Source organism: Phalacrocorax carbo, chromosome 5 (genome assembly GCF_963921805.1).
Source record: "Phalacrocorax carbo chromosome 5, bPhaCar2.1, whole genome shotgun sequence".
In the NCBI taxonomy this organism is placed as follows: Eukaryota; Metazoa; Chordata; class Aves; order Suliformes; family Phalacrocoracidae; genus Phalacrocorax; species Phalacrocorax carbo.
Window position 1 is genome coordinate 58,913,163 of NC_087517.1, and position 24,388 is coordinate 58,937,550.

The 24,388-nt window shown below is 44.7% G+C and overlaps 1 protein-coding gene across 1 annotated transcript in view; it reads right to left on the reverse strand.

The window, feature by feature from the left end:
• Positions 1-11,614: 11,614 nt before the first annotated feature.
• The window catches only part of SCUBE2 (signal peptide, CUB domain and EGF like domain containing 2), a 48,035-nt gene continuing 35,261 nt past the window's right edge, over positions 11,615-24,388 (reverse strand). Inside the window, exons 17-21 of the mRNA XM_009505469.2 lie at positions 23,762-23,923; positions 22,412-22,609; positions 21,657-21,809; positions 20,469-20,548; positions 11,615-18,057 (exon numbers count right to left, since the gene is read on the reverse strand). Coding sequence (XP_009503764.2) covers positions 17,905-18,057; positions 20,469-20,548; positions 21,657-21,809; positions 22,412-22,609; positions 23,762-23,923 — 746 coding nt within the window. The 3' untranslated portion in view covers positions 11,615-17,904. The remainder of the gene's footprint in view (positions 18,058-20,468; positions 20,549-21,656; positions 21,810-22,411; positions 22,610-23,761; positions 23,924-24,388) is intronic.

The following is a 24,388-nucleotide window of genomic DNA, read 5'->3' on the forward strand; positions in this document are numbered from 1 at the left end:
CTGGATATGGAGTCTGAAGTGTCATGGTGGGTAAATGCTGCCCAGCACCCATGCGGTCCTGGATGCCACTGCCCCACAGGGGACTGTGCAACTGGCCACATTGAGGTTTGCTACCTTACGCCTGGGGCCAGTGGGGTTAGAGCAGGCTCTGGATGCCGCTGGCCTCACCAAAGCATTGCAGGCACCTATCTGCAACGTCACTGTCTACTCAAGTCCCCAGGAAGGGTAAGGACAGTCAACAAAAATTGTCCCAGCCAAATCGGGGCACCCCAAATGTGGTTCTACACAGGGTTCCTATACCGGTCAAACATTAGGGTACAGCATGAATTGACTAATCACTAGCATCCACACTACTGGTTACTAATCAGAGTAAAACTTTGCAAAGCAACTATAGTTTTGCAGCATTCTTGCTGCTTGTCTATTGACCCAGACATCACTGGAGTCAGTCTTGCTGTACTTACTTATCTCTGATGTCAGACGATGCTGGAAGGGTTTCAAAGACATGTTAGAGGGTGAGGATGCTGGTGTTATCTTAGCTGTCCAGGGGTATCCTTTATCCTTCATGGGAAGCTCTAGGCTGCCAAGAAGTAAAGTCCTTATTTCTGGAGCTGGGCTGTCCTTTAGCTTGTTTTACTTAAGCATGAACAATTCCAAAGTACCCAGTAAAATTCCACTACCTCATTACATTACAGTGTATAACGTGAACACATTAACAAACTTAATATACTTTCATACTATAAAGACTAATTGATAAAATAGGGCAGGGGATTTTTGTAACAGGACTCAGCACACGTGGGTTTCTTTCACTACAACCGTGAGTTTTTAAGTGATAGATCATCTCTCACCAGGGATGATAAAATTTCTTTTCTTTTTTTTTTCCCCCAGAAGGGCCCGCATCTTTCCAGCAGCACAGCTGAGGCAGCAGGCACTCACCTGAACCTTATGCTTTCCAAGTTCTTTGTTGCAAGAAATAGGTGCAGGAGAAAACACAGCTCTGCCTCAGAGATGACAGTATGGATCTAGAAACACCCCACATGGGTTTGGTTCTTGTTAAGTTAACAGAGACTTTGATGTGCTAGATAAAGCACAAGAAAAGCAGAGCTTAGCCCAAGATCTATATCAAGCCTAAATTCCAGGGCACTCCTAACGTTTGGGAGGAGCTGGGGCATTGACCCCACTTTGCCCTCCCCCACCGACACATCCCGGACTCACACTTTCTGTTCACCACGACACCATCAGCCTTTGGCCAGCTTCAGCGAAACACTCCTGTCTCTGACAGGAAAGGCCAGGTAAAAATACTTTGGAAAGAGTCCCAAAGTAATGTGGAGGAGAGAGAAGAAAAAGAGAGCTGAAAGCAGCCAGGTAAAGACATTCCCCTTGCAGCAACTGAGATTAATTAGGGGGCAGGGTGGGGGTGGAGTGGGGGGTGGTGGCATGGAAAGAAAGCAATGAAAATGCCAAGCAGGCGGAGTTGCTCTAAACCACAGCACCACGGTTTCTCCTTTCTCTCTCCCCTGCGGGATGCTGCAAAGCCCTGAGCAGGGAACGGCGCAGGCAGGATCTGGCCCCCAGCAGCTGTGAGCTGCAGCCAGCCCCATCCTCTCACCTTGACTTATGCAACGGGGTCAGCCCCAACAGTGCAGAATCGACAACCTATTTATTTATCTCGGCACATTTAAACAGAAAGCTTAGTTGACATGAGGGTGCTGAAAGGCTGACAGCAGCCCCTTTGCAAGAGGGTCACTGGCAGCAGTGCCCACACCACCAGCACCCCACAGCCCTGGCTCCTCACATGGGGACTGATGCTGACGCTGCACAGGATTGATGCCAGCTGCTGCGGTGATGCCAAAGCAGCAACGCTCTGTGAGTAAACTTATACATCTGAGCTCTACAACCATGGCCAGACTGTATATGTTCAGCCCTTCCTCATATGACCTGGGAGAGAGGGGGGAAAAAAAAATTCAGATGAGAGTACAGAATACAATAAAACCCAAACCCATGATTTCACATAAAGGCCATTATGCGTGCACCACCCCAAGCTCAGTGAACATGTCAGTGTGCAGAAGGATAAAAGGGCTGACAGTCTGAAGGGGGGATATAATTTTTTTCTCCCCACGCTGACTCAGCTCGTTACATGACAGGTCCATTGTTACACTATGGGCAAACATGCCCAGGAGGATAAAAGTACCTTATTTTTCACCTTGGGAGCTATTTGGCACTTATCCAGCTGATTAAATAGAGACATATGACAACATCCACACTCTCCCAAAGGCAAGGGGGCACAGAGGAAAGCAGAAGGACTGCCACTGAAACCAGGAGACAGTTTTTAATATAAAAGCTCTGTGGAGGAGCGGCACTGTGCCTGGCATACTAGCAAATGTCCATTCAGCTCTGGCTTATAGCAAGAAGAGTAAAGCTGAAAGAGCAGATGGAGCATGAAAAGCCTTCACACTACAGCTCGCGTTTTAATTTGGCAAACAAGCATTTTGTCTGAGCCCTACAACTTCACTTCTGCTGTAAGTTATAAATGCACCTTGTGCCAACAGATCAGAAGAAAATTTGCCCAGTGCTCGAGTGATAAATGAGATAAAGGCCCTAATTCCCCTCTTGATTTTTAACCCTGGGAAAGAGGAAAGTGGGAGGAGCAGTACATCATCTGCTCAAATTACTCAGGATCCCCACTGAAATAGGGGCTGTTTGGATACTTCAAGTCCAGCAATTAACTTTTGAGTTGGTCATTTGTTTGTGAGAGATTAGCCATGGGTATCGCTCCCTGCCCCATGCGGTGTGTCTAAATAGGGGCACATTTCAGAAAAATTCCCGTCCACTCACTGGAGACAGGTCTGTGCATGATCATTGCCCCTCATTTGAGAAAAGCCCCAAGGATCAAAACCAAATTTCTTGCTTTTTCCTGACTCCAGAGCAGGACATGTGTTTCTCTGCACAGTATAACATCAAGGCCGATGTCAAAAAGAGGCTTCAGAAGGCTGTGATGGAGAAAACCCTTCCAGCCTGGGGGGACTGGCCCTGCCCTCCAGGACAGGCTGGCTCTGCTAGGAAGCCAAGATACCTGTTGCTGCCAGCACGGACAGGCAGCACATGCTGGAGGCAGCACGTGCTGGAGATCAGAGGCAGGTGGCCCTGGCGGCTACCAGCAAAGCTGCTGCACATTTGAAGGGGGCTCTGCCCAGGACATCTGTTGGCCCAGCAGAGCTAAGGACAGTGGTGCTTTTGTCATCCGTTTCCAAACCTACTGCAAAGAGAAAACAGAGGGAAATGCTGCTCTCCCTGGCTTTTCCAACACACCCTTTGCCCTCGCAGCGGTGGACAGGGGAAGGCAGCACTGAACAGCAGCATAAGTGCCCTTGGAGGGAGGGGAGAAAACACACAGTGCTCGGGAAATTATTAGCTGCTCTACACAGAAGACAAAGCGACACAGGTCCTGCCTGCAAACACAATTTGCTTTACACATGATGTAAACGGACTGAACTAAACCCCAGCAATTTTATACCCTCACTTACAGCTGATTTAGACTAGCTTAGTACCCAGTCACGCTTGCAGCTTAATCAGCGTAAGGAAAGAAGAGCTGCAGAGTTTCATTCACACCCCCATTTCATGTCTTCTCTTGATGAAAAGGAAAGCAGCAGCAGGCAAAGCAGGAAGTGGGTCGGTCCTTTTTACTTTTTTCTTTTCTTTGATTTCTCATCTTTCCTTAAAAAGAAGTTATTTGTTAGTGGTTACCATACCCTGAGGAGATGCAGAGATGCCCCAGAAAACTTTGAAGAAAGGACAGAGTGGTATAATTTAACAGAAACAGAAGCAGTAGCAAGCAAGAGTCCCAGGAAAAATAATTTACCCCAACACAGAGAGAAAACTTTACAGAAAGAGTCCATTTCCAGAGGGAAGATGGTGAAGAGGTCAAGAAAATAAAACCACAATAACTGATGTAGAAAAATAAGTTATTCTGTCCATCAGTGCAGGATATTTAAGGGCCAGCTCTAGCATACTCAGGCAAATCACTAGAATAATTTGGAGGCTAGAGAACAGTCTTTTTTTCTAAAACGGTTGGATACAGAAATCCAGAAGGATTGAGAGAGCTTCTTAATCATCATTTGTAGCAAGACAAACACTATAGATAGAGCTGGAGAAATCCTAGAACATACAAAGGTAGAATCAGGCTGAGATTCCGGAGAGATGTGGTGCATTTTGTACAGTAACTCCACACTCACTATGTGTGTTTCCAATGCTGACCAAGACAAAGGACCTCCTGGGCTGGATACAGGCCCCATCACATGCAGGAGCACTTCACAGAGACAACTATTCCTGAGGCAGCTCTCCTTATTTACCCTGGGTGCAGCTCCAACCTCGTTTCCCCCGTGCATGTCCTGTGCAGTACATGAGCTGGTGGCAGCAAGCACGGAGCAGGGGCACTGATGATGCTAGGAGAGGAATAAGACATTGTGCATCTTCTCATAGAAGACTGAACTGAATTTATCTGTCTAGTTCTTTTCATGCAGAGAGACAGCAGGTGGGTGATAGTTTCAGGAACATAAAAACTGCACGTCAAACCAAGCGATTAAAATGGCAAGTCTTGCAACAGCTCCTTACCTTTATTTTTTCCTGTTTTAAAGAGGCTGAAACACACTCCTTTAAAAAAAAAAAAAAAAGAAAGAAAAAAAAAAGCACAGGAAGAGTTGGTCAGGGAAACAAATGGTACACTTCCTAGCGTTTTCTACCGTGTACTTCAGTGACAAGCACTCCTGACTAGGAGCTATTTGTGGCTGATGGAGCATAAGAACAGGTCCTGCCTCTGGAGCTTGCAAAGCCATGCTGGTAACTGTACTGCACTGGGAAAACAGGCTGAGCCCCTTCCAGGTCCCATGTGAGTCAGGGAAGTAGCTGTGGGTTCCATGAGCTGGCAAAGGGGCAGGTGGGGGATTTGGGACAGGGTGCCAAGAGGAAAGGAAGAAGCTGACAGGTGACTTGCCAAGCACTGGGGAAGGGATAAGAGGACAATACACTTGGGGGCTGCTGTTGGGGACAGAAAGTCTGGCCTCCCCTGACCAGCCGGAAAAATCACAGCCCTTAACAGAGGTAACGGATGCTGCTGTGCATTGAACAGCACTGCCTGTGCTCACAGGTAGGGGAAAAAGGGGCTGATCATGCCCCCAGCATCGCTTACTAGCTGGTTTCCTCCAAGACAAATCCGACTGCAACTCAGAAGGTGTTGCCGCTACAAAACCAGCTGCACACACAAGCACAGACATGGCCACTGGGTATTTTGGGGCTTGCAAAGGAGCTGAAGACACAGGGAACTTTCCTCTCAAGTAAAAGGACAAATTCATTCTCTCTCTCCCAAAATGTGCCTTGCATGGCTTTCTTCAGGAACTCCACATGGGCAGGAAACGGTGTACATAGAGGGCAGGTGACATTTCTACCCAGTATGTATCCACACTAACTTCTGTTTATGTTGTGCAATAATAAGATTATTCCAGTATAAAATTTTCAAAACGATTGATTTTAAGAAATATTAATACATGCTAGTTCTCACCCTCCCACATGTATGCTAGAGCTGAACTGCAAATATTTATTTTGAAGTAAGCTACACATATATCCAAAGTGCCAACCACAACTACATCATTCAGACTTCCCAAACCTCAGGGGATTTCACTTCCCCTCCTGTCCTGCAAAAGGCAGCTTGTGTGCTGAAGGCTTCCTCTGCTGCAGGGGCATTCCACACAGTAAATTTTACGTTCAGGTCATTAAAGATACAGGAGGGGTCTTGTTAAGGCTAAAACAGCGCGAGTCATTTCACCCTACACAAACACCATTTTCTCACTCCTTTTCTAACTTTCCAGAAGCCTGACACCCAGAGACCAAGGAGCAGCAGAGCCGGGCACACAGGAATGCTGCTGCTGCTGCTGCTGCTCAAGATTTCTGAACTTTGAAAGGCAGGAGGAAGAGGGCGCTGCTCTTCTTCACATCTGGTTCTATGTCAGTCCAGCAGGATCTGCTAAGATATAACAGGAAGGCTGTTGTTACTCCCCAAAAGGCACGGGGCTGGTGGGCTGAGATGCTGGCTCTGAGTGGTAGGAGCAGGCAGGGAGACCCAGGAGGCAAAGGCTCACAGCTGGGTTTGCAACAAAAAAGATCACATTTACAATCAAGCAATGTGGTTGGGATGCCCTGGCTCATCCTAGAGTCAGTTAAAGAAGTTGTGCAATAGATTCAGAGTTTCTTCACAGACCCAGCTCAGAGAACCTGGACAAAGTAGAGCTTGACAACAAACTGTAAAAACCAGAGCTTCAGGTAGTTCCTAAGGGGCTTACTGGGCTGAACAGCAACCTCCCCACAAGGTTGCTGCATCATTTTGCTGAGTCTACTCCTGTTGACTTCTTGAAATAGTTCACAGCCATCCCTAACAAAGGGGTTATGGGCTCCCCACATCAAGGCAGCTGCAAGATGCTTTCACTGTCATTAGCCATTGGGCTAACGGCACCTAAGAAGCAGAGTATCTAGGACACCAATAAACAGCCCTTGCAAGAGCAAGAACACCACCAAATTTGCTCCAACAAGAGATATACCATTGTTTTCACATACACACATATTTTCCTTGCCCTGTCAGCAATTTTCCAGCTTCAGCCTAAGGGACAAAGGCCCTGCACAGCACCCATTACAAAGCCCCACTTATGCTAGCAGCCAGCAATCTTTCAGTGTTTTGTGGACACAAAGGAGTCCACTCTTGGTCTAAATATGCCAATAAAACAACCCATTTCTATCCACCAACGCACTTAAGTACCTGCTTAAATGCTTTGCAGAATGGGGATTACAAGCAGACAGCTCTCTGAGCAAACCTCCTCCTTCCCAGCATGGTGAAAAGTCACTCTTTAGTACAGAAAATATCAGTATGCACACAAAATCGCGTGGGATATGTGTAAGAGCAATGGTACTGAAGTGAAACTTTTTCAGTGCTTAATGTATACATTATCCTGGGAAAATCAGGAGATCTGTGTTTGCTTTTAGATCTGTGTGGCTAATTAATCATAAGGCAGCTAGCCAAATTCTTCTTTGAGTCAACACCTTGAATATTAGTGGAGATGCAGTGAGGATACACGATGCCCAGAATGACATCCATGCCTAGCTACAGTCATGGAAGTAGTTTATTAACCTGATCCTAACTTGGCAACAAGAAGTTTTAAACATTTACCCATTGATTGCTGCAAACGTGGAACAATAGGTTGTCATTTTCTCCTTCGTACTTTCTTTTCAAACTAATAAAGTATTCTCAGGAACAACTGGCAACACAAGCAGGTGCCTACAATGGGCAAGGAGAAGAGCACATCACATTCATTTTCCACTGGGATCTAAAAAGTACCTTGCTTCCTGTTAGCCAAGGTGGTTATGTCCATGGTTATCTTCCCCATAATGCCATGTCTTCATCAGTGTGAAATGCACACTGGCTCCAGGATAAAAGATATTGTGTTATGAAAGAGTGAGGTCACAGACTCAGTGCTCCGCCCTCACCACGGGATGACAGGACTGAAGTTGTTGCTGATACTTGAACTGGGGATAAGAGTAAACAAAGAAGGCCTGGGCGGGAACAAGATAAGAAAAGTATGGTAGCTTATACAGCAGAAGGGATCTTTTAAATCTCTTGCCTTTGGGTGACAAGTTTAGAGCTGGCACTGAAGCATCCAGGCACAGCGAAGCACAGGTATTTGAAAGCTCCCTGCCACAGAGGGAACTCTTAGTCCTGAAAGGAGTTATGCAAACCTTTTAAAAGTGCTGTTTTTTCTTGCTTTCTAGCTAGATAACTTTCCTCTGCCCACGTATAAATCCACTGCAAAGGCATTTCTTGTTCCAGATGCTTTGGAGTGGTATGATTCCTGAATAGCAGTACTTGGAGAGAGGGAGGGGGGACTCCTCAGGCAAGCTCTGTGAAATTTACCTCCTGGAGAACACAAATATCAGAACATAATTTAAAACCAAGCTTAAAAAAATATATCACACTGTTTCTGGAACAGGACTAGTACAGGTCAGGTCTGAAACAGTATTGCCTTTTGAAAGGTTCCTGTATGGCATACCCAGTTTACCAGGTGATGGTGTCAGAAATGACAGAGTATCTCCAGTGATGAAATAAGCAAGTTGAACAGAATTGGAATTTCCCAGCTTTTCTGCAAAAGCCCTGAGAACACGTGCTAACTTCAACTCGTGTCAATGTGGGATTCACCAAGGAACAACATTCTTACTATACTTTTTAAAAGACCGATTGTGAACCTCTTCTGCCTCTACCAGTTAAAGGAGTATTCATAAAGGGATTTCATGTGACAAGTATTTCCACCTTCTTACGGAGCTCAGCTCTAAGACAGATTTGCACCCCTCCTTCAGAGGAGATGAAGAAGGGGTAGGTTGTTTTGTATAGGTTCTTTCTTAAGTCTGGAATTGCTCTCTGTTTTCCCAACAGACCAATGCTCAATGAATTCAGGATTTGAGTGCTTTAAGTTAAAAAATAAATCAATAAAATTTGGAATTTAAAGCATCCAAATCTGAGTTCATCGAATGTATCTAAATATCTTTATTTTTAAACTTTAAGATAAATCAAAATCTGAGCCTAAGATATTTTACAGTATCCATTTAAGATAAAAATATGACTTACATCAACATTAGAGAGGAGGTCACCACAGTGTTAGTCAAACACAGGGTCTCTCACCTCTGTGGAGCTCTTATGTTTATTTTATGAAACCAAGACTCCAACACTCTCCAGCACTGCAAGTATAAGCGAGCTACCATTGTATCCCCCTCCATACGGCACATACAAAACTGCAGCAACTCATAACAGGTAAGATTTAGTGAGACGTTACTGGATACTCAGTGCTAATATTTGCTAACGCACAGAATCGTCAACAGTACTTCAGTGTAACTCTCCTAACACGGAGGTTGTGTTTGCCATGTTGTGGTTTGGTGAAATATCTCCACCTTCAAGTCTAGTCAACTGAAAAATACTTTAGCTTGCACTATGTCTGAAAAGGAAGCCAGCTGCCCCAGGAGAGCGGGAGCATGTGCACTGTGGGTATGAACAACGAGACACACAGTGCTATAGATTATCTGTGCTTTGAGGTGTTTCTGCCCTACCTTGGGTATAATTTACCACAAGATCATCCGTACAACCACTGATAGGAGTCAGGCTGTGATCAAGCTGAGTGACCTCCCATGAAATGACGGAAGGAATCAGTAGCTGATTATACACACAATTTTTTTTCCAAAGATAAATGTTCAGCATCCATTATTGACATCTGTAAGACTGAGTCACAAGAGGGATGGGGTCAGGCAGAGTGCCAGAATCACTCACTGTTCTCAGAAGTAAATAACAGCAGCTAGAGTTATGCTTTCAGAGCCCATTTCCTCCAGCTTCCTTTGAGGTTTATTCTGCCTGGAAATCAACAACTTGCAACCTGCACATTTCCTTGATAGTAGTTTGGAAAAGAAGGGGGAACTGCCTTGAGCGATGGTCAGAATTCAGTTCAGAAGAGGGTCTCCTCTGACTGCAATCTGAAGAGGTAGCAATAACTGGCCCAGCAGCATGGGTCTTTCTAGGCCCCATATTTGCATTTTTCAAAAAGAGAATAATGCAACATATAAGGTCTTTTACAAAATCACTTCCTCTTCTTCAAAAGATTGATCAGAGTCAGTGGTTGGGACCAAGAACTGCTAAGGAAACAAAATCTGAATTGTGTATTTTGGCTAACAGTGCCAATGCCCGCAGAAAAGCTGCCTGGAGCTCCTGTTACATCTACCCAGAACATGTCACTCCTTGGCGCATGTGTCCTGCAGACAGTTGCCAGCAGACCAGGAAATATTCCTTCAGATCCCACCAAAGCCGCTGAAGCCAGCCCAAGACAGCAAGATGCTTTTCCTCGGTACATTCAAAAATTGTGCAGGAAGACAGAAGCACACCATGAGCTGTTGCGTTAATGAAGCCCCCACATTTCAGCAGACTTTTTGTTTTAGGCCTCCTGTTACAGAAGGCCTAACCCAAAACCTATCACTGTTTGTCAGCATGGGTTTTAACAGCTTTTTTTCTTTCTTTCTTAGAGCCACATGCTGCCCTCTCGTGGGGAGCCCTGTGGATGGTACCCTGCTGCCTTGGCATAGCCCTGCGCCCTGTGGTGCTGACAGCACAAACAGGGCAGGTAACAGAGCGCGCTGCGGTCTGCCAACACCCCCAGGAACAGCACCTTCATGTAGGCCACCACAACCTATGCCTCGTTAACACATCTCCCCAGATCCTCAAAAATCTCCTTATTTGAGCCCCTCCCCAATATGCCAGGCAAGAATGGACCCTGAGAGGTGTCTGAGGGAGGGACAAAGCTCTAGCATCTTATCTGAAGATGTGCCAGAGCATGTGCCCACAGCACCCCTAAGCAAGGCCATTGTCTGCATCAGATTTTACTTCTCCATTACTGCACATGGAAATGCATCCTGCTGGGACACAGTGCTATGGGCCTTTCTTATCCACTCCAAGAGCAAATGGTCAAGTTGGACATGTGTCCTGTACAGAGCTGGGGCAGGTATCTGTAATGTGCTTATTTCAGCATTGCTGCGTCCATCTCGCACCACAGGCACTGGCTGAGGGACTTTCTGGACTAGCTGAGGAAGACAGCAATGCCTGCAGTGTTGAGCATTCAGTTCCTAGAGCTAAGTTTCCTTCGTCCACTGAATGAAGTTGCTGTTCTCAGCATGGATGAGCCTTTTCAGGGTTTTATTTTTGTAAGTTTGCTGAGAGAATTAGCACCTACGGGAGCTGGGGTGCAAGAGTTATGCTGTGTAAGCCACTCAGGCCCCCTGAGCCCTTCTCTGCTAGTCCTGTTTTTAATAGATGGTACCTCTCAGCTTTTCCACACAGCCCCTCACACCAGCACTACATCAGTAACAGCAAACTAAGGGCCACCCAAATTCATGAGCAGGGCTGTGTCACAGACAGGCTTGCTTCTGGACAGAGATGCTGAGTTCCCAGTTTTCTGCAGTGCTTTCTTAATTTCCACATTAAACCCCAGAAAAATCATGATCCTCTCTCTTACCCTAAGCTGCTATCCATGGCTGGGTTTTACCCCAGGCAGCACCTCCAGAAGCCAGCTGAGCTGGTATTTTGCAACAGGTCTTCCAGCTGGTGACAGGATACATGTAGCTACAGAGCCTGGTCACAAAGTGGGTGTGAGGCAGATGCTAGTGCTAACACAGTGACAAGCAACTCCTAACCTCTGGCTCTAAATCCAGAGCAAACTCTCTGGCTCCCTGCTGCACCACACTGACAGCAAATAGCACACAACTAAAGGACTTTTGGTACTTCCAAATGCAAGTGTCAAGTGTATTTGAAGCCTCTTTTGCTTAACCCCAACTCTTGCCTGCTGTTTTTGGGGCATGTAGATAAACACAGAAAACTGCAAATAACACACACCCCACCTTGCAGGTCCTACAGCAGCTCCTGAGGGCTGCCAGCACACCAATAATGAGCCAGCAGGCTCCTCAGCTGTAATGCTTGACAGCATCAAGTGCCCATGTTGTCCTAGCCCTACACTGCCTGCTCCCTGCCCTGCCCACGCTTTTACACATGTCTAAGGCTCCCGGCTGGAGACTTCCTTGTCTCATCTTCACCTGGGCACACGTTTGTGTATGCCTGCAGCCAGTATACACACCCCCTGCACCAAGCACAGGGTGCCTGGGGAGCCCTTCCAGGCCACCCAGCCCTGTCCGTGCTCATGTAGGGCCCTGGCTCACCCCAAGGCAGCAGCCCGCTGCCAGGGCAGGTCATTTGGAGGCTCAGGAGGGCTGCGGAAAGCAAGCCCCTCATCATTGCACTGCAGGTGCCTGCCCCCAAAAAGGGTGAGGGGAGGCGTGGGCAGGCACAGAAGGAACCAGAGGCAGTGCCTCCAGCAAGCGCCGTGCCTGACCAGGCACCTACATGCAGAGCTTGCTGCACACACCCTGCCCAGCATCCCACTCCTCACAGGTTTACATCCTGGGCCAGCTTGCTGCTTTTTTGTTGTTGTTGTTGTTGTTTTTTCTGCTCAAGAACTCTATTTTTTGCATTATCCTTTCATGACAGCCATTGCACACATGGCTACATTATTGTCAAATACACATATATATCCAGACACACACACATATGTGTGTACTTAACATACCTGACCACTTCAGAATATTTCAGGTTCCAATGCAACTTTTTTCTGTCCTTAAAACTATGAACCCCTTTATTTCCTGATCCCCAGAACAGCCACAGATAAGAAATTTCATGGCATCCGATTAATATCGAGGTTTGTAAGTCTACATTGCCTATTGAATAAACTTCCTAGTGAAAAAAACAGGCTTCAGTTGCATTAGATAGAGTTTAGCAGCTAGCCAGCGTAAAGGAGTTTCCCTAATGAATTCTATATTTATAGACATGTTCAATAAGGAAAAAGATTTCAAGCTAACCTTTGCTGACTTTTTTTTTCATTGTGTACTAAACAGGCTTTACTTCATGGACTTTCAAAAAACTTTATTACTCTTCAAAATTTGTTTTAAATAGAGCAACAGCTGCACTAAGATATATATTTAAACAGATTTTTTTCTTTTCTTTTTTTAACACTTCAAGTGGTTTAATAAGGTAGTTTAAAAGAGCAACATGAAGAAAGTCATACATCATTTGCACTGACTTGGAGAGAAACTAGACAAATTTACCTTTTGAGAGGAATCTGTCCCTTGAATACTCCCTAACTCCTCCTGTTTTCCCCACAGGTGCTATATTTGCATCACTGCTTATGGGTGTTCTATGCTGACAGCAGAGCTCCACAACAGAGAGTAAGAATTTGTGTATGAGCAGAAGAATTGCTCAAAATGGGCAGTAGCAAGATGTGTTGTAGGGCAGGTTGGTTCCGGGGACACCAAAAAACAAACCTACTTGTACCAGCCCTGATTTTGGCTCAGGTTCTTTAAGAAGTACTTGTTTGTCTCCTACAGCAGCATCCTTGCACAAACACAAGGAGCAGTTGAATGGAGCAGCATTAAAAGGGAAGATAGAAAGTACCCATACATTTTAGTTGTGACAGGTTTTACATTCAGCATCTATTGTATTTACAGGAGGCCATCTATATGCATGATAGAAAATGCATTTGCATTTATGTTTATTTAATTTAGAAATAGCTGCGGACCAATACTTGCATTCTGTTCCCAAGGATTATCATAATACCACATTCCTTCCTGCTTCCCCACATCAGACTTCTGATTCCTTGGATCTAAGTAAGCTTCAAGTCTTGCTCTCTGTATTCCACTATTACTTATGTGTGTTATGTAAGCACCCAAAGGTCCGAGCCAGAATTTCCGCTCCTGCTGTCCTGGGAGTTCACAAGATAGTTCATACTGACGTTCCCCATCCTGGATGAGTGCTCATGTGTCCATCACTGCAACCTAGCAGGTGGCAGTATTAGGAAGAATATTTGAATAACAGTTTTCTGCTGTGATTAGCCTGTAGTCATCATACTTTTCCATGACCTCTATCTTCCAAAACTGTGCCAAATTCACTCGGAAGACTATATTCAGTTTAATACAAATCAGTCCTTGTCACTGTGATCAAAGGAAGCTAAGGACCAAACAAACAATTGAATAAATTAAGGAGAAGATATTGGGATTATTTTTATAAAAGTTTGATTAATTGATTAACTCAAGATGGATTAACTAATAATCTCAACATAGTATCACAGAAAAACAGTAATAAAACAATAAATTTAAAATTCAAAATAAAAAATTTTAATAGTATTAAAAATGATTATGGGTTAACTAATTTATAATTTCCTATGACTTAATTCTATTTTTTAATTCTAAGAAATGAAGTCAGTTGACGTAATAAAAAGCTCTGATGAAACTATGGTGTAACCTTAAAAATGTTCTGGGAACTTGTGTATTAACACAGGTTTTCACCTTGTTTTTGTTTTGGGGTTTTTTTTTATTTATTATTTTTACATCTAAACAAGGGGGTTTGGAATTTTTTTTTTTAGAAAAAATCAGATTAATCTACAAAGTAATAAAATACTTTGGAGTTACATTAAGTGGTTTATTCTGTCTTCATTCAGCTGGTTACAACAGGCCAATTGACCCCAGCTCATCTCATAGAAGACACTTTTTGCCTAATTATTAGAATTAATACCAGAATAATTCTGGTATTATACTATCCAGAAATGTGTGCACCACTAACTACATGAAGAATTGTATCTTTTGGGGTATAGATGCAGGTTAATAATATATTACATGGAACAGAGCGCTATGGTAAGCAGATGTTCCCAGGATAAAGTCTATCTGATGTGAGATAACTTGCTACACAACCATTAATTTTGTCACAAAACTATTATTTAGCACAGCAAAGACAACTAAAAATATTACTCGAGGTTTTCATGCAACTACAAGTTAACTGGTTTATTTCTCAATTATTAAGAGTAACAGTCTGAAACATTTTACATTAATTTACAATCAGGAAAAAGATCCTTATGCTTATCTCATGTAGGTGACATCATGTCATCCAGTTAACGTTAATTATTATTATTTCAAAAGCTAAATCCTGTTTTATAAGGTTAAACATTTTTTGAATCTTTTGTTGCCAAAAAATAACATCAGTCTACAACCACACAGAAAGTAGAAATTAAAATTTCTACAGAGCCACTACCATCACTACAAAGATACAATGCCAAGTGTTACAACATTCTGCAACAGTTATCACTTCTCCCAATATTTATGATGGCAAAAATTCCCTCTTCACTTTTTACGGCACACACAGGATCTACAGTAAAAGGGGAAATTTTGATTCATAATGTTAGATCAAGGGTAACAGAAGTGCTTCTGAGTCATTTATTTTTTATGTAGAAAACTAACAGGGCTGTGGAGCAACAGGGATTCTTCTTCAAGAAAGGGCAGGTTTTTCTCCTCAGCCTTGGGCTGTACACCACACTGATAGGCTCCTCTCCTTCCACAGACAACAATGAAAATGGCCTATGCACACGGGGGCAACAGAGAAGCAAAGCTGAAATCCACCGTACAGACCGAAGGCGAGATGCTGGTCCCAGGGCAGCTGTGCAGAGCTAGATCAGCATGCCTACAAGACGAGGTGCAGTGCAACAAACCCAGAGCTCAAGTCAGTAACTCATGCACAGAGCAAGAAAGCCCAATTTCACCAATTAAAAATATTTGCATGTTTCACAACTTTTGTTTCCCTGAACCCTTGTTGAAACCAATGACGCCGATTTGTGTGTCACTCAGCAACACAAACCAGAAATGTTCAGATCTGTAGCCTTCTTGGGAGGGAATACAGCAAGACCTGGCTCGCTTCCCTTAGCAGAGATCACACAGCCCACAGCAAAGCCACTCTGCTGGGCTTGGGCCAGAAGCTGACACACCAGAGTCCTCTCCTCAGTGCCCCACCAACAGGCCTCTAACTCACCCATGCGCTCAGAGCAGAACTGCAGCATCTCACCCATTTCAAAGTGCTCCACTGTCACATAGAGATGGTTGGTGGGTCATTGCAACTCACTGACACAATGCATCTGGCATGGGAAGCCACAAAGAGTAGAGAGGCGGGGGCTGTGCAGCCAGAGGGAAACTATCTTGAAATACCTTCCTGGCATCTCACCACAACAGTACACTTCACAGAAGTAGCAAGCCTTTCTCACCATCTTTCCTCTTGTTTTGGCATCCCTTAGCCATTCCTCTCTCCAATCACACTGCCTCATACTTTCTTCCAGATAACCCATCCTTCCTACCCACAAAGGCAGCACAGACCCTGTTCAGGATGAAGCACAGCAGCCAGGAACACACAAGGACCTGGGCTCCTTCCCCTCTGTTCTGCTAATTTACCCCCTGCCTCCCTCCTCCGCACCAAGCCTGTTTGCTCCCCTTTGTCACGGGCCTGGCAGCACTGTTCCTGGAATGGGTGCTCACCACCCTGCCACAGAAACCCACAAGCAGCTCTCAAGCTGGAGCCAGAGCCCCAGTGCAGCCAGCTAGGGCACAGTTCTCTCTCTTGGCAGCAACACAAGCCATTCCCCTCCTCTGCCCAGACCACGGCAATTCTTTCAGGGCAGTAGCAAGAGGAACACAGCATCACATCACCCCATCCTGAGAGGCTCTGCTCCCAGCTGTGGCCTGAGACCACTGCCCCTTCCAAGATGTGTCCTTACCACATGACGGGCTGCACTGCCTCACATGCCACAGAACAGGTCTGCTGTAGCATGACAGTTCAGCAAGGCTGCATTTGATAATATTAATTTGCTCCTAACAGTGTAGGGAAGTGATTCAGACCCTGGCTCTTGATGAGGGTTTCATCTGTCACACTGTGACTGTGGTATTCACATACTACAGTTAAATACCACATACCAACGCAATGAAACCCAAGGAGATCTGACTTCAGACCCTAGGAAAGGAAGCATTTTTCCTGGCTACACTGTGAAATTTTGGTACCTTTCCTAAGGGGGCACACAGAGGAAGTTTGGCGCCCACTGCACCACTCAGCACTGCCAGTGACCAAAATATAGAGGTCGTAAGTCCATCCACAAATGAGTGGGACTGTGGCCATCTTCCTTCAAGACAGAAGGTACGTTACACTGAGGAAATGGTTTTCATGGCCAGAGGACAGTGATGTAATGTAGAGTATGGACAGAAAATTACTAAGCCAACATTTTGGTCAACACGGTTCTCCCTACAGGCCCTTTCAGACTAGCCTTCTCTCACATAAGAAACACAACCTGAGGAAAAGAACAGAGTCTGGGAATCTTGAACATCATTTTGCCGTAGATGACTTCTGCGGCCACAATCTGGTTGTACATCTATTTCTCTCCAGCAAGACAGGGAAAGCATCCCTTCTCTGCTCAGCAAGGTCATTGCAAGGTGCTCAGACAAGATAAGGAATATAAGGATTGAGGCTAATGTAAGAACCGTATAGATGTTTAAAAAGTGATGTACAAGAGCATAATTATGCAAAGCCTGCATTTAAAATGGGGCTTGTGTGTTCAACTGCAGGTGCTCAGAGGACAGAATTTTATACTATTTTGAAGAGTCAATGCCTCATGCTGTCCCAGGCACATGGACAGGGAGAGCACTGGGATTTAGCAAGGAATCTGTTGTAACATTTGCAGCCAGCCCAAAATGGAAGCGTCCTGTGGGTCAGGGTCTGTTTTCCATTACTGTGGTGCCCTGGTTTTATTCTGGTATCAGTGCATGTAAACCAATACATCATTAGTATGAACACAGTGTGATCCAGACCCAGAGCATTCAAGCTAATATTCAACCCTTTGCTTATTCCTCCGTATGATGCCTCATACAACATATAGTTCAGAGAAAAGTTACACCTTGTGCAATTCTCAGACTCATTGGTTTCAATTAAAACTATTTCAATCTTAGCTCTGAATTTCCTGCATAGCAAAAGTTAAGAGACACATCAATCTCGTTCTCACTTTCAGCAAGACCAAACATGAACCCAGCTTTGTTGAGGTAACATGCATTAATAGCAGCCCAGAATTCATCCCAAACCACACTACTTAGCCTGCCTGTCCTTATTAGCTTTTAGAGTTACTTGATGAAGCAACAGGGCAGAGCTCTACAAACTTCTGCTTGGCACCATTCAGTTACAGAAATTATGGGCAGTGTGTAATTCAGAGACCCATGAAGTATCCTTGGTATCCAAAAGGCATTATCTGGAAAGGAATCAAAATTCTGTTCACCAAAATATTTATATTAGCTGAGAAAGCCAAACACTGCCAAGAACAGAGCTGGCAAGCTTCCCTGGATTTTCTCTGCCAGTGTGTAAAACACAGAAAACAGCCCCACCTACCACAACCCCTCTGTGCATGCCTAGGGCTGGTTAGTTTTTTTTAAGTACAGTGCCAACTATTTGTAAGGCCTCAAAAATCTGGAAACTTTAGAGCGCAGCAGCCTAATGAAGGATCTTGGGAACATCTCTCTTGATTCTTGGGCTGTGTACTTGAAGTAGTTCTGCGGATGTGCCAACACGTCAAACAATGCTTTTATCAGTTTCTTGTCCTAAAAAAAGGAAAGCAGATTTTACAGTAATTCCATAGAAGAGTTAGGGTCAGTATTACCAAAGCTTAATGACTGATTAACTCATAAAAGATTATGCACATTTTACTTTTCAAGTACTAATGTTTCGGGAGCTCAGAAACTAGTGGAGCAAGGCTGATGTTCAGGCCCCAGGGAAGTCACTAGAGTTTGACATTTATCATTAGCAGCACCAGGGTCTCTCCCCTCCTCATACTTCCAATAACAGCAAACAAAAAAAAACTCAAACCGAAACACCAAAACAAAAGAAAAACAAACCCCAAAACAAACAAACACTGGACCAGCCCCCAGAGAACAGAGACAAAATCTGGAGAAAGGAGGACTCCACCTTGGCTGAGGAAGACTGGGTTAGAGATCACCTAGGCAAACTGGATCCTCGCAAATCCATGGGACTTGATGGGATGCACCCACAAGTGCTGAGGAACCTGCCAGATATGCTTGCCGAGGCACTCTCCATCATCTTTGAAAGGTCGTGGAGGACAGGAGAGGTACGGAGAACTGGAGGAAAGCAAAGGTCACTCCAATCTTCAAAAAGGGCAAGAAGGAGGACCCAGGAAACTATAGGCCAGTCAGCCTCATCTCCATCCCCAGAAAGGTGATGGAGCAGTTCATCCTGGAGGTCATCTCCAGGCATGTAGAAGACAAGAAGGTTATCAGAAGTAGGCAACATGGATTCACCAAGGGAAGATCATGCTTGACCAACCTGATAGCCTTCTATGATGGTGTGACTGGCTGGGTCGATGAAGGGAGAGCAGTGGGTGTTGTCTATCTCAACCTCAGTAAGGCATTTGACACTGTCTCCCATAGCCTCCTCATAGGTAAGGTTAGGAAGCGTGGGTTAGATGAGTGGACAGTGAGGTGGAGAGAGAACTGGCTAAAGAACAGAGCTCAGAGGGTCATGATCAATGGAGCAGAGTCTGGGTGGAGGCCCATCACTAGTGATGTTCCCAGGGGTCTGTACTGGGTCCAGTCCTGTTCCATATATTCATCAGTGGCCTGGATGATGGGACAGAGTGTAACCTCAGCAAGTTTGCTGATGATACCAAGCTGGGAGCAGGGGCTGATACACCAGAAGGCTGTGCTGCCATCCAGCAAGGCCTGGACAGCCTGGAAAGCTGGGCTGAGGGGAACCTCATGAAATTCAACAAGAGCAAGTATAAGGTCCTGCACCTGGGGAGGAACAACCCCATGCACTGGCACAGGTTGGGGATTGACCTGCTGAGAAGGACCTAGGAGTACTGGTGGACAGCAAGCTGACCCTGAGCCAGCACTGTGCCCTTGTGGCCAAAAAGGCAAACAGTATCCTGGTGTGCATTAAAAGGAGTGTGGTCAGCAGGTCGAGAGGGGTTATCCTCCCCTTCTACTCAGCCCTAGTGAGACCACATTTGGAGTATTGTGTCCAGTTTTGGGCCCCCCAGTTCAAGAAGGACAGGGAACTGCTCAAGCAAGTCACCAGGATGATCAGGGGACTGGAACGTCTGTCTTACGAGGAAAGGCTGAGACACCTGGGTTTGTTCAGCCTGGAGATGAGAAGACTGAGCGGAGATCGCATCAATGCTTATAAATATCTAAATGGTGGATGTCAAGAAGATGGGGCCAGACTCTTTTCAGTGGTTCCCAATGACAGGGCAAAGGGAAATGGGCACAAATTGGAACTCGGGAAGGTCCCCTGAATATGAGGAAAAGCTTCACTTTGAGGGTTATGGAGCACTGGAACAGGCTACCCAGAGGGGTTGTGGAATCTCCTTCCCTGGAGAGATTCAAAACCCACCTAGACATATTCCTGTGCCCCCTGCTCTGGGTGTGCCGGCTCAAGCAGGGGGGTCGGACAAGATGATCTCCAGAGGTCCTTTCCAACCCCTACCATTCTGTCATTCTGTGATATCCAGTAAATGAAAGGTTTACTTTGGATGACATCTACTCAACTTGCCCATGCAACTGTCCCCTAACCAAGGTCAGAGAATTGAAATCCACAGAGATTTTTTTTTTTATTTTTTTTTTTCCCCAGAGAGGAAAAGCCATTGCTGATCTACAGGGTACAAGTAGCAGCACCAAGTGCTTCTCCAAGAGATTAAATCCCATGTCCCTCAGTTTGCTCCACCATCTCCTTCCAGCACAGCCTACATGAGGCTCAAGGGGCTATCTTCACCACAGATTCCCCTAGTAGGTCTCATCCACCTTTAATACCCCTAGACAAACGATCTTATACCCATTGCTCTGCCAAATCAGGATGTGCTGATTCACCCTACTTCCCTGAAGTAGCATGCGTCTAGTGCACCAAGAAACAGATCTGACACAGAGCAGGAGGCAACCTCACTGGCACAAAATATTGTCATTTTCAATCAAAATCAATATGTTTAGTGGAAGGAATATACCTTAAGTATTTCTTGATGATTTTCAGATGCATAAAGTCTACCATCCCGAACAATGTCTTCTATTAGTTCTTGGTAATCCTCTATGGGGAATGCATAAAAGAGTAATTTGAAGGTGCACTGCACTTACATAATCAATATCTTCCTTGATTACACACATAAGCCCTACCCCCTGTAAGCTCTACCCCCAAAAGAACCAGTGGTACTTGGCCCTCATATTAGCAGTCAGAAAATATTCCAAATGCTTTTCTGTAAAGAAACTACGAATACTGTTTACTATGAAACAGTGTACTCTGCTTAGCTGCTCAGCATCAATCTGTCAAAAGCAAAAGAAATCAAAATGCACCCAGGATTGTAGTGGATATTATAATGAATTAGCCTGCTTCAAACCAATGGCACTGCAGAAACATATCTGTAAATACCCAAAACCTATTATTGACTTCTTTCTACAGCAAGAAGGGAAAAAAAGAGGTAAGAAGAAGTTTTCTTGAAAGGCAATCCCCCAGTCAATCAAAACTTGAAATGCTTCAAAAGGAGAGGTGTCCCCTGAAAAATTTATTTTTCTCTATGGATGAAACTCTGTAGACCACAGTGAGGATGACTCCTTCATAATTAATCCAGCATGAACAGAAACATGCCATATCATTGTCACATCACGTACGCTGAAGTGCAAAGCCTCAGCTCCAGTATCGCTCCTGGTGACTCTGCCAAGGACAGGGTGAAACTCTTGCCCTTTAAGCTTCTTTTTGATACAGATATTTTGCTATCCAGTACTAGATTACAGATGGTAACACCACCACAATAAACCAGAGGCACTTAGGCTCTGCCCAGTTTCTAACTGGGGGCACTCTGCTGCCACCTGAAGCAACCCAGAATGGCTAAGGTACAAAAATGCATAAAGCCCAGATTCTGGCTCTGAGCTCTGCATTTTACAGGTTGGAGGCCAGAATCGCAGCTCTTTGTTTAGGTCTGTGGAAGACCGGAAATTTGGTGGCACTTAAGACTGCAGTGCAATGCAGAATTCCTTAAACTAGCTTTAGATGAAAACAGCTACTGGAAGTAGACTCATAGTGACACTGCTGAGAGCGCCGGGTTACACTGCTGCTTAGCAGGGTCAAGGAGCCCACAAGGAGTTCTGCACTGCTGCAGCTGTACTAGTCCACGCAGGCTCAGCTGCTCACATCTGCTTACCGTCATACGTTACATAAGGAATTTGGAATCCTTTGGCACTATTCCCTTCATTCGACTTGAACTGGATCCACAACTTCTTAGACCTAGAGGTGAAAGCTATAGGGCGTTCATAGGTTTGACAGGTTTCATACGTGGTCACTGAGTTGGAAGAAGCTTTCAAAGAAAACACAAAATAGGCAGTTATCTGACAATGCTTCATACTAACAAACAATTAGAATATAGGTTAAACTACCATAACAAGAAACATTTGGTGGTGTTAAGAAAACTCCTCAAAATGTGGCAGGCCATCAGTGGATGGCCGGCCATCAGTGAGTGACTTCTTGGTCAAGGAGTACTTTCCCTTTTCCTAAAAAAAAAAAATCTACTGTTTGAGGGAAGTGTCTATACTACAAACTGAAGCTGTTTATTCACACATCAGGCACCTGTAGGGACTAGCAAGTATCTCCTTTCTCCTAACCCAGGCTAGAATTGCTTAGCATAATTCATGACTAGTTAGCTTGAACCACCTACACCCTCCTAACAATGTTTCTCTCAGAGTTCACTAACTCATCATAGCCTTGCACTCTTGTCTCACCTGAACCTATGGAGCAGCAGCATCAAATAGGATTTCTTAATTTGTCGTTTAAAGAAATTTATGCTCTTAAGTAGAGGCCAGCCAGTCTACATTTAGTTTATGTAAACAGCAATGCATGTGAGAAACCTGTGTTGCACACTCAGATAGATATCATATGCCTCAGCAGATACTTCAGACTTACAGCTTTTTCTCATCACCAGGTAGTCTCCACACTCATCTTCTATTGGTAAAAATATTTCTGGAACCACAATTAGAATACGGCGCTTTGGCGGTGGGTTAATATTCCAAGTGCACTCAGTGTTTGCAGGATAGTCCCCAGGATAGTTTGGTGATTCAATATATCCAGTGTAATCTCCCAGTTCACCTCCACATTGCTTATCTGAAAAAGCAATACAATATGCAAGACTGGGCAAAGTGAGGTCATCCTACAGCGCTCTCTACAGTCCCTGCAGAAGGAGTACATGGGTGACAGAGGCACAAACTTTTCTGTTTGCATCTGATGCAGGTAAAGTTCTCTTTGCCAGCTTCACTTCACGCTGCTGCCTGCTTCTACCTGTGTGTTTTAATCAGTGTTGAGGTATACAGTTTAGTCCCTGTTAACACAGCAGGTGCTATCAACCAAGCCACAGCCAAGCAGCAAGGCAGTTGTATGAGGACATAGAAATGGTAAAGCAAGGATGGTCCACTTGCTTGTACCAGGCATCATCTGAAGTCTAACTGGAGTCTGAGGTGCTCTGTTCAGGCACCATGCTTGCAGCAGCACAAAATAGGGAGTATAGCAGGCACTTTCTCTGCACAGATCAATATTGCTGGCAGTAAGAGAGGGTGAATCCCAGTGCAGGAAGCTTTGCCTGTGCTCCCCAACTCCGTGTGGCCATAAGGGTCTGGGCACTACAGCACCGTAACAGTGATGTGCTGGTGTGACATGCCCAGGGAAAGGATTCCTTAAGTGAGACACATGCAGTTCCCAGAAACTTATTTCTTTGTAAGTATGTGTCTCCAGAGGTTCTTCTGAGGAGTCACCTCTCTGCCCTCTAGTTTCCCTCTTTAATTTACCCTCAGCTTCCCACACTACAGCTACCATAATCTAGAACAGTGGTTCTCTTTGTAATTGCCTCTTTCAAAAGTTGTTATTAAGAAGAAATGGTTACTAGAGCTATTCAGTTTTGTAAACCAACTTCCATGCCTTTTAATAGAAGGGATAGAAATCAGGGTGCCAAGAACACAAATTCTGTCTGCTATGTCAAGGGAGAAAAGACTTAATAGCAAGACCCAGCAACAACTGGCAAGACACAATCATCATTTACCTTAACAAGAATGTTGGAACCAGTCTGCAGAAATGGTCTCTCATGGACATCAGTAAGCCATGTGGGATGAGGTGCAGGCAGGCAGCAAAAGAGGAGAAACACCACTGCCTTCTCTCCAAGCTCCCTGGAGCAAAGCTAAATTTTGCCCTTAGGGCCACTCTGAATATTAATGGCCCAGTCCTTTGATTTGTAAGGTATCATCAAAACCATCTTGCTGTACTTACTTTTGCACTGTGTTATATTTGTTGACCCATCAAAATCAGTAGTGGTGTTTCCAGGGCACAAAATGCAGTAATTTTGTCCAAACTCAGGCTGGTATGTCCCAACTGTGCAGCGAATACACCGATGAGTTGTGGTATTATAAAAATGGCCAGGTGAACACTGAACTGGAGAGTAATTAAATATGCAGCATGGTTAAAGTGTCAGTAGAACATTAGAATGTGATTTTATGGATTTTTATAGGACCTAGTATAATTTCAATATCTGAAATGCCATATTCATAAACTATGAGGGTAACAAAGCTGAGGTAATTGAACAGATTTTAGTTTATCAGGTCACTTTGTGCAAGTTCCGAGATCCCAAATGCAACACTATAGAGCAGTTCTGTGTAGAAGTAGTAATAAAAGATATAGAGGAGTGTGTATAACCACCATGATTTTGTAAGGAGGACACCAAGTAGAATAGTGTGTTAACAAATGGTCTAGCCACTGACATTTGATTTGGAAGGTGAAATACTAACTAAACCTTTCTTTCCTGCTAGCTTATGCCAAGCAGCATGTGCATTGCTGCTGCATCCTAGTATACCTCTGTGATCAGCTTACAACAGGCAGAGGTGAAAGACACTGGCCCTC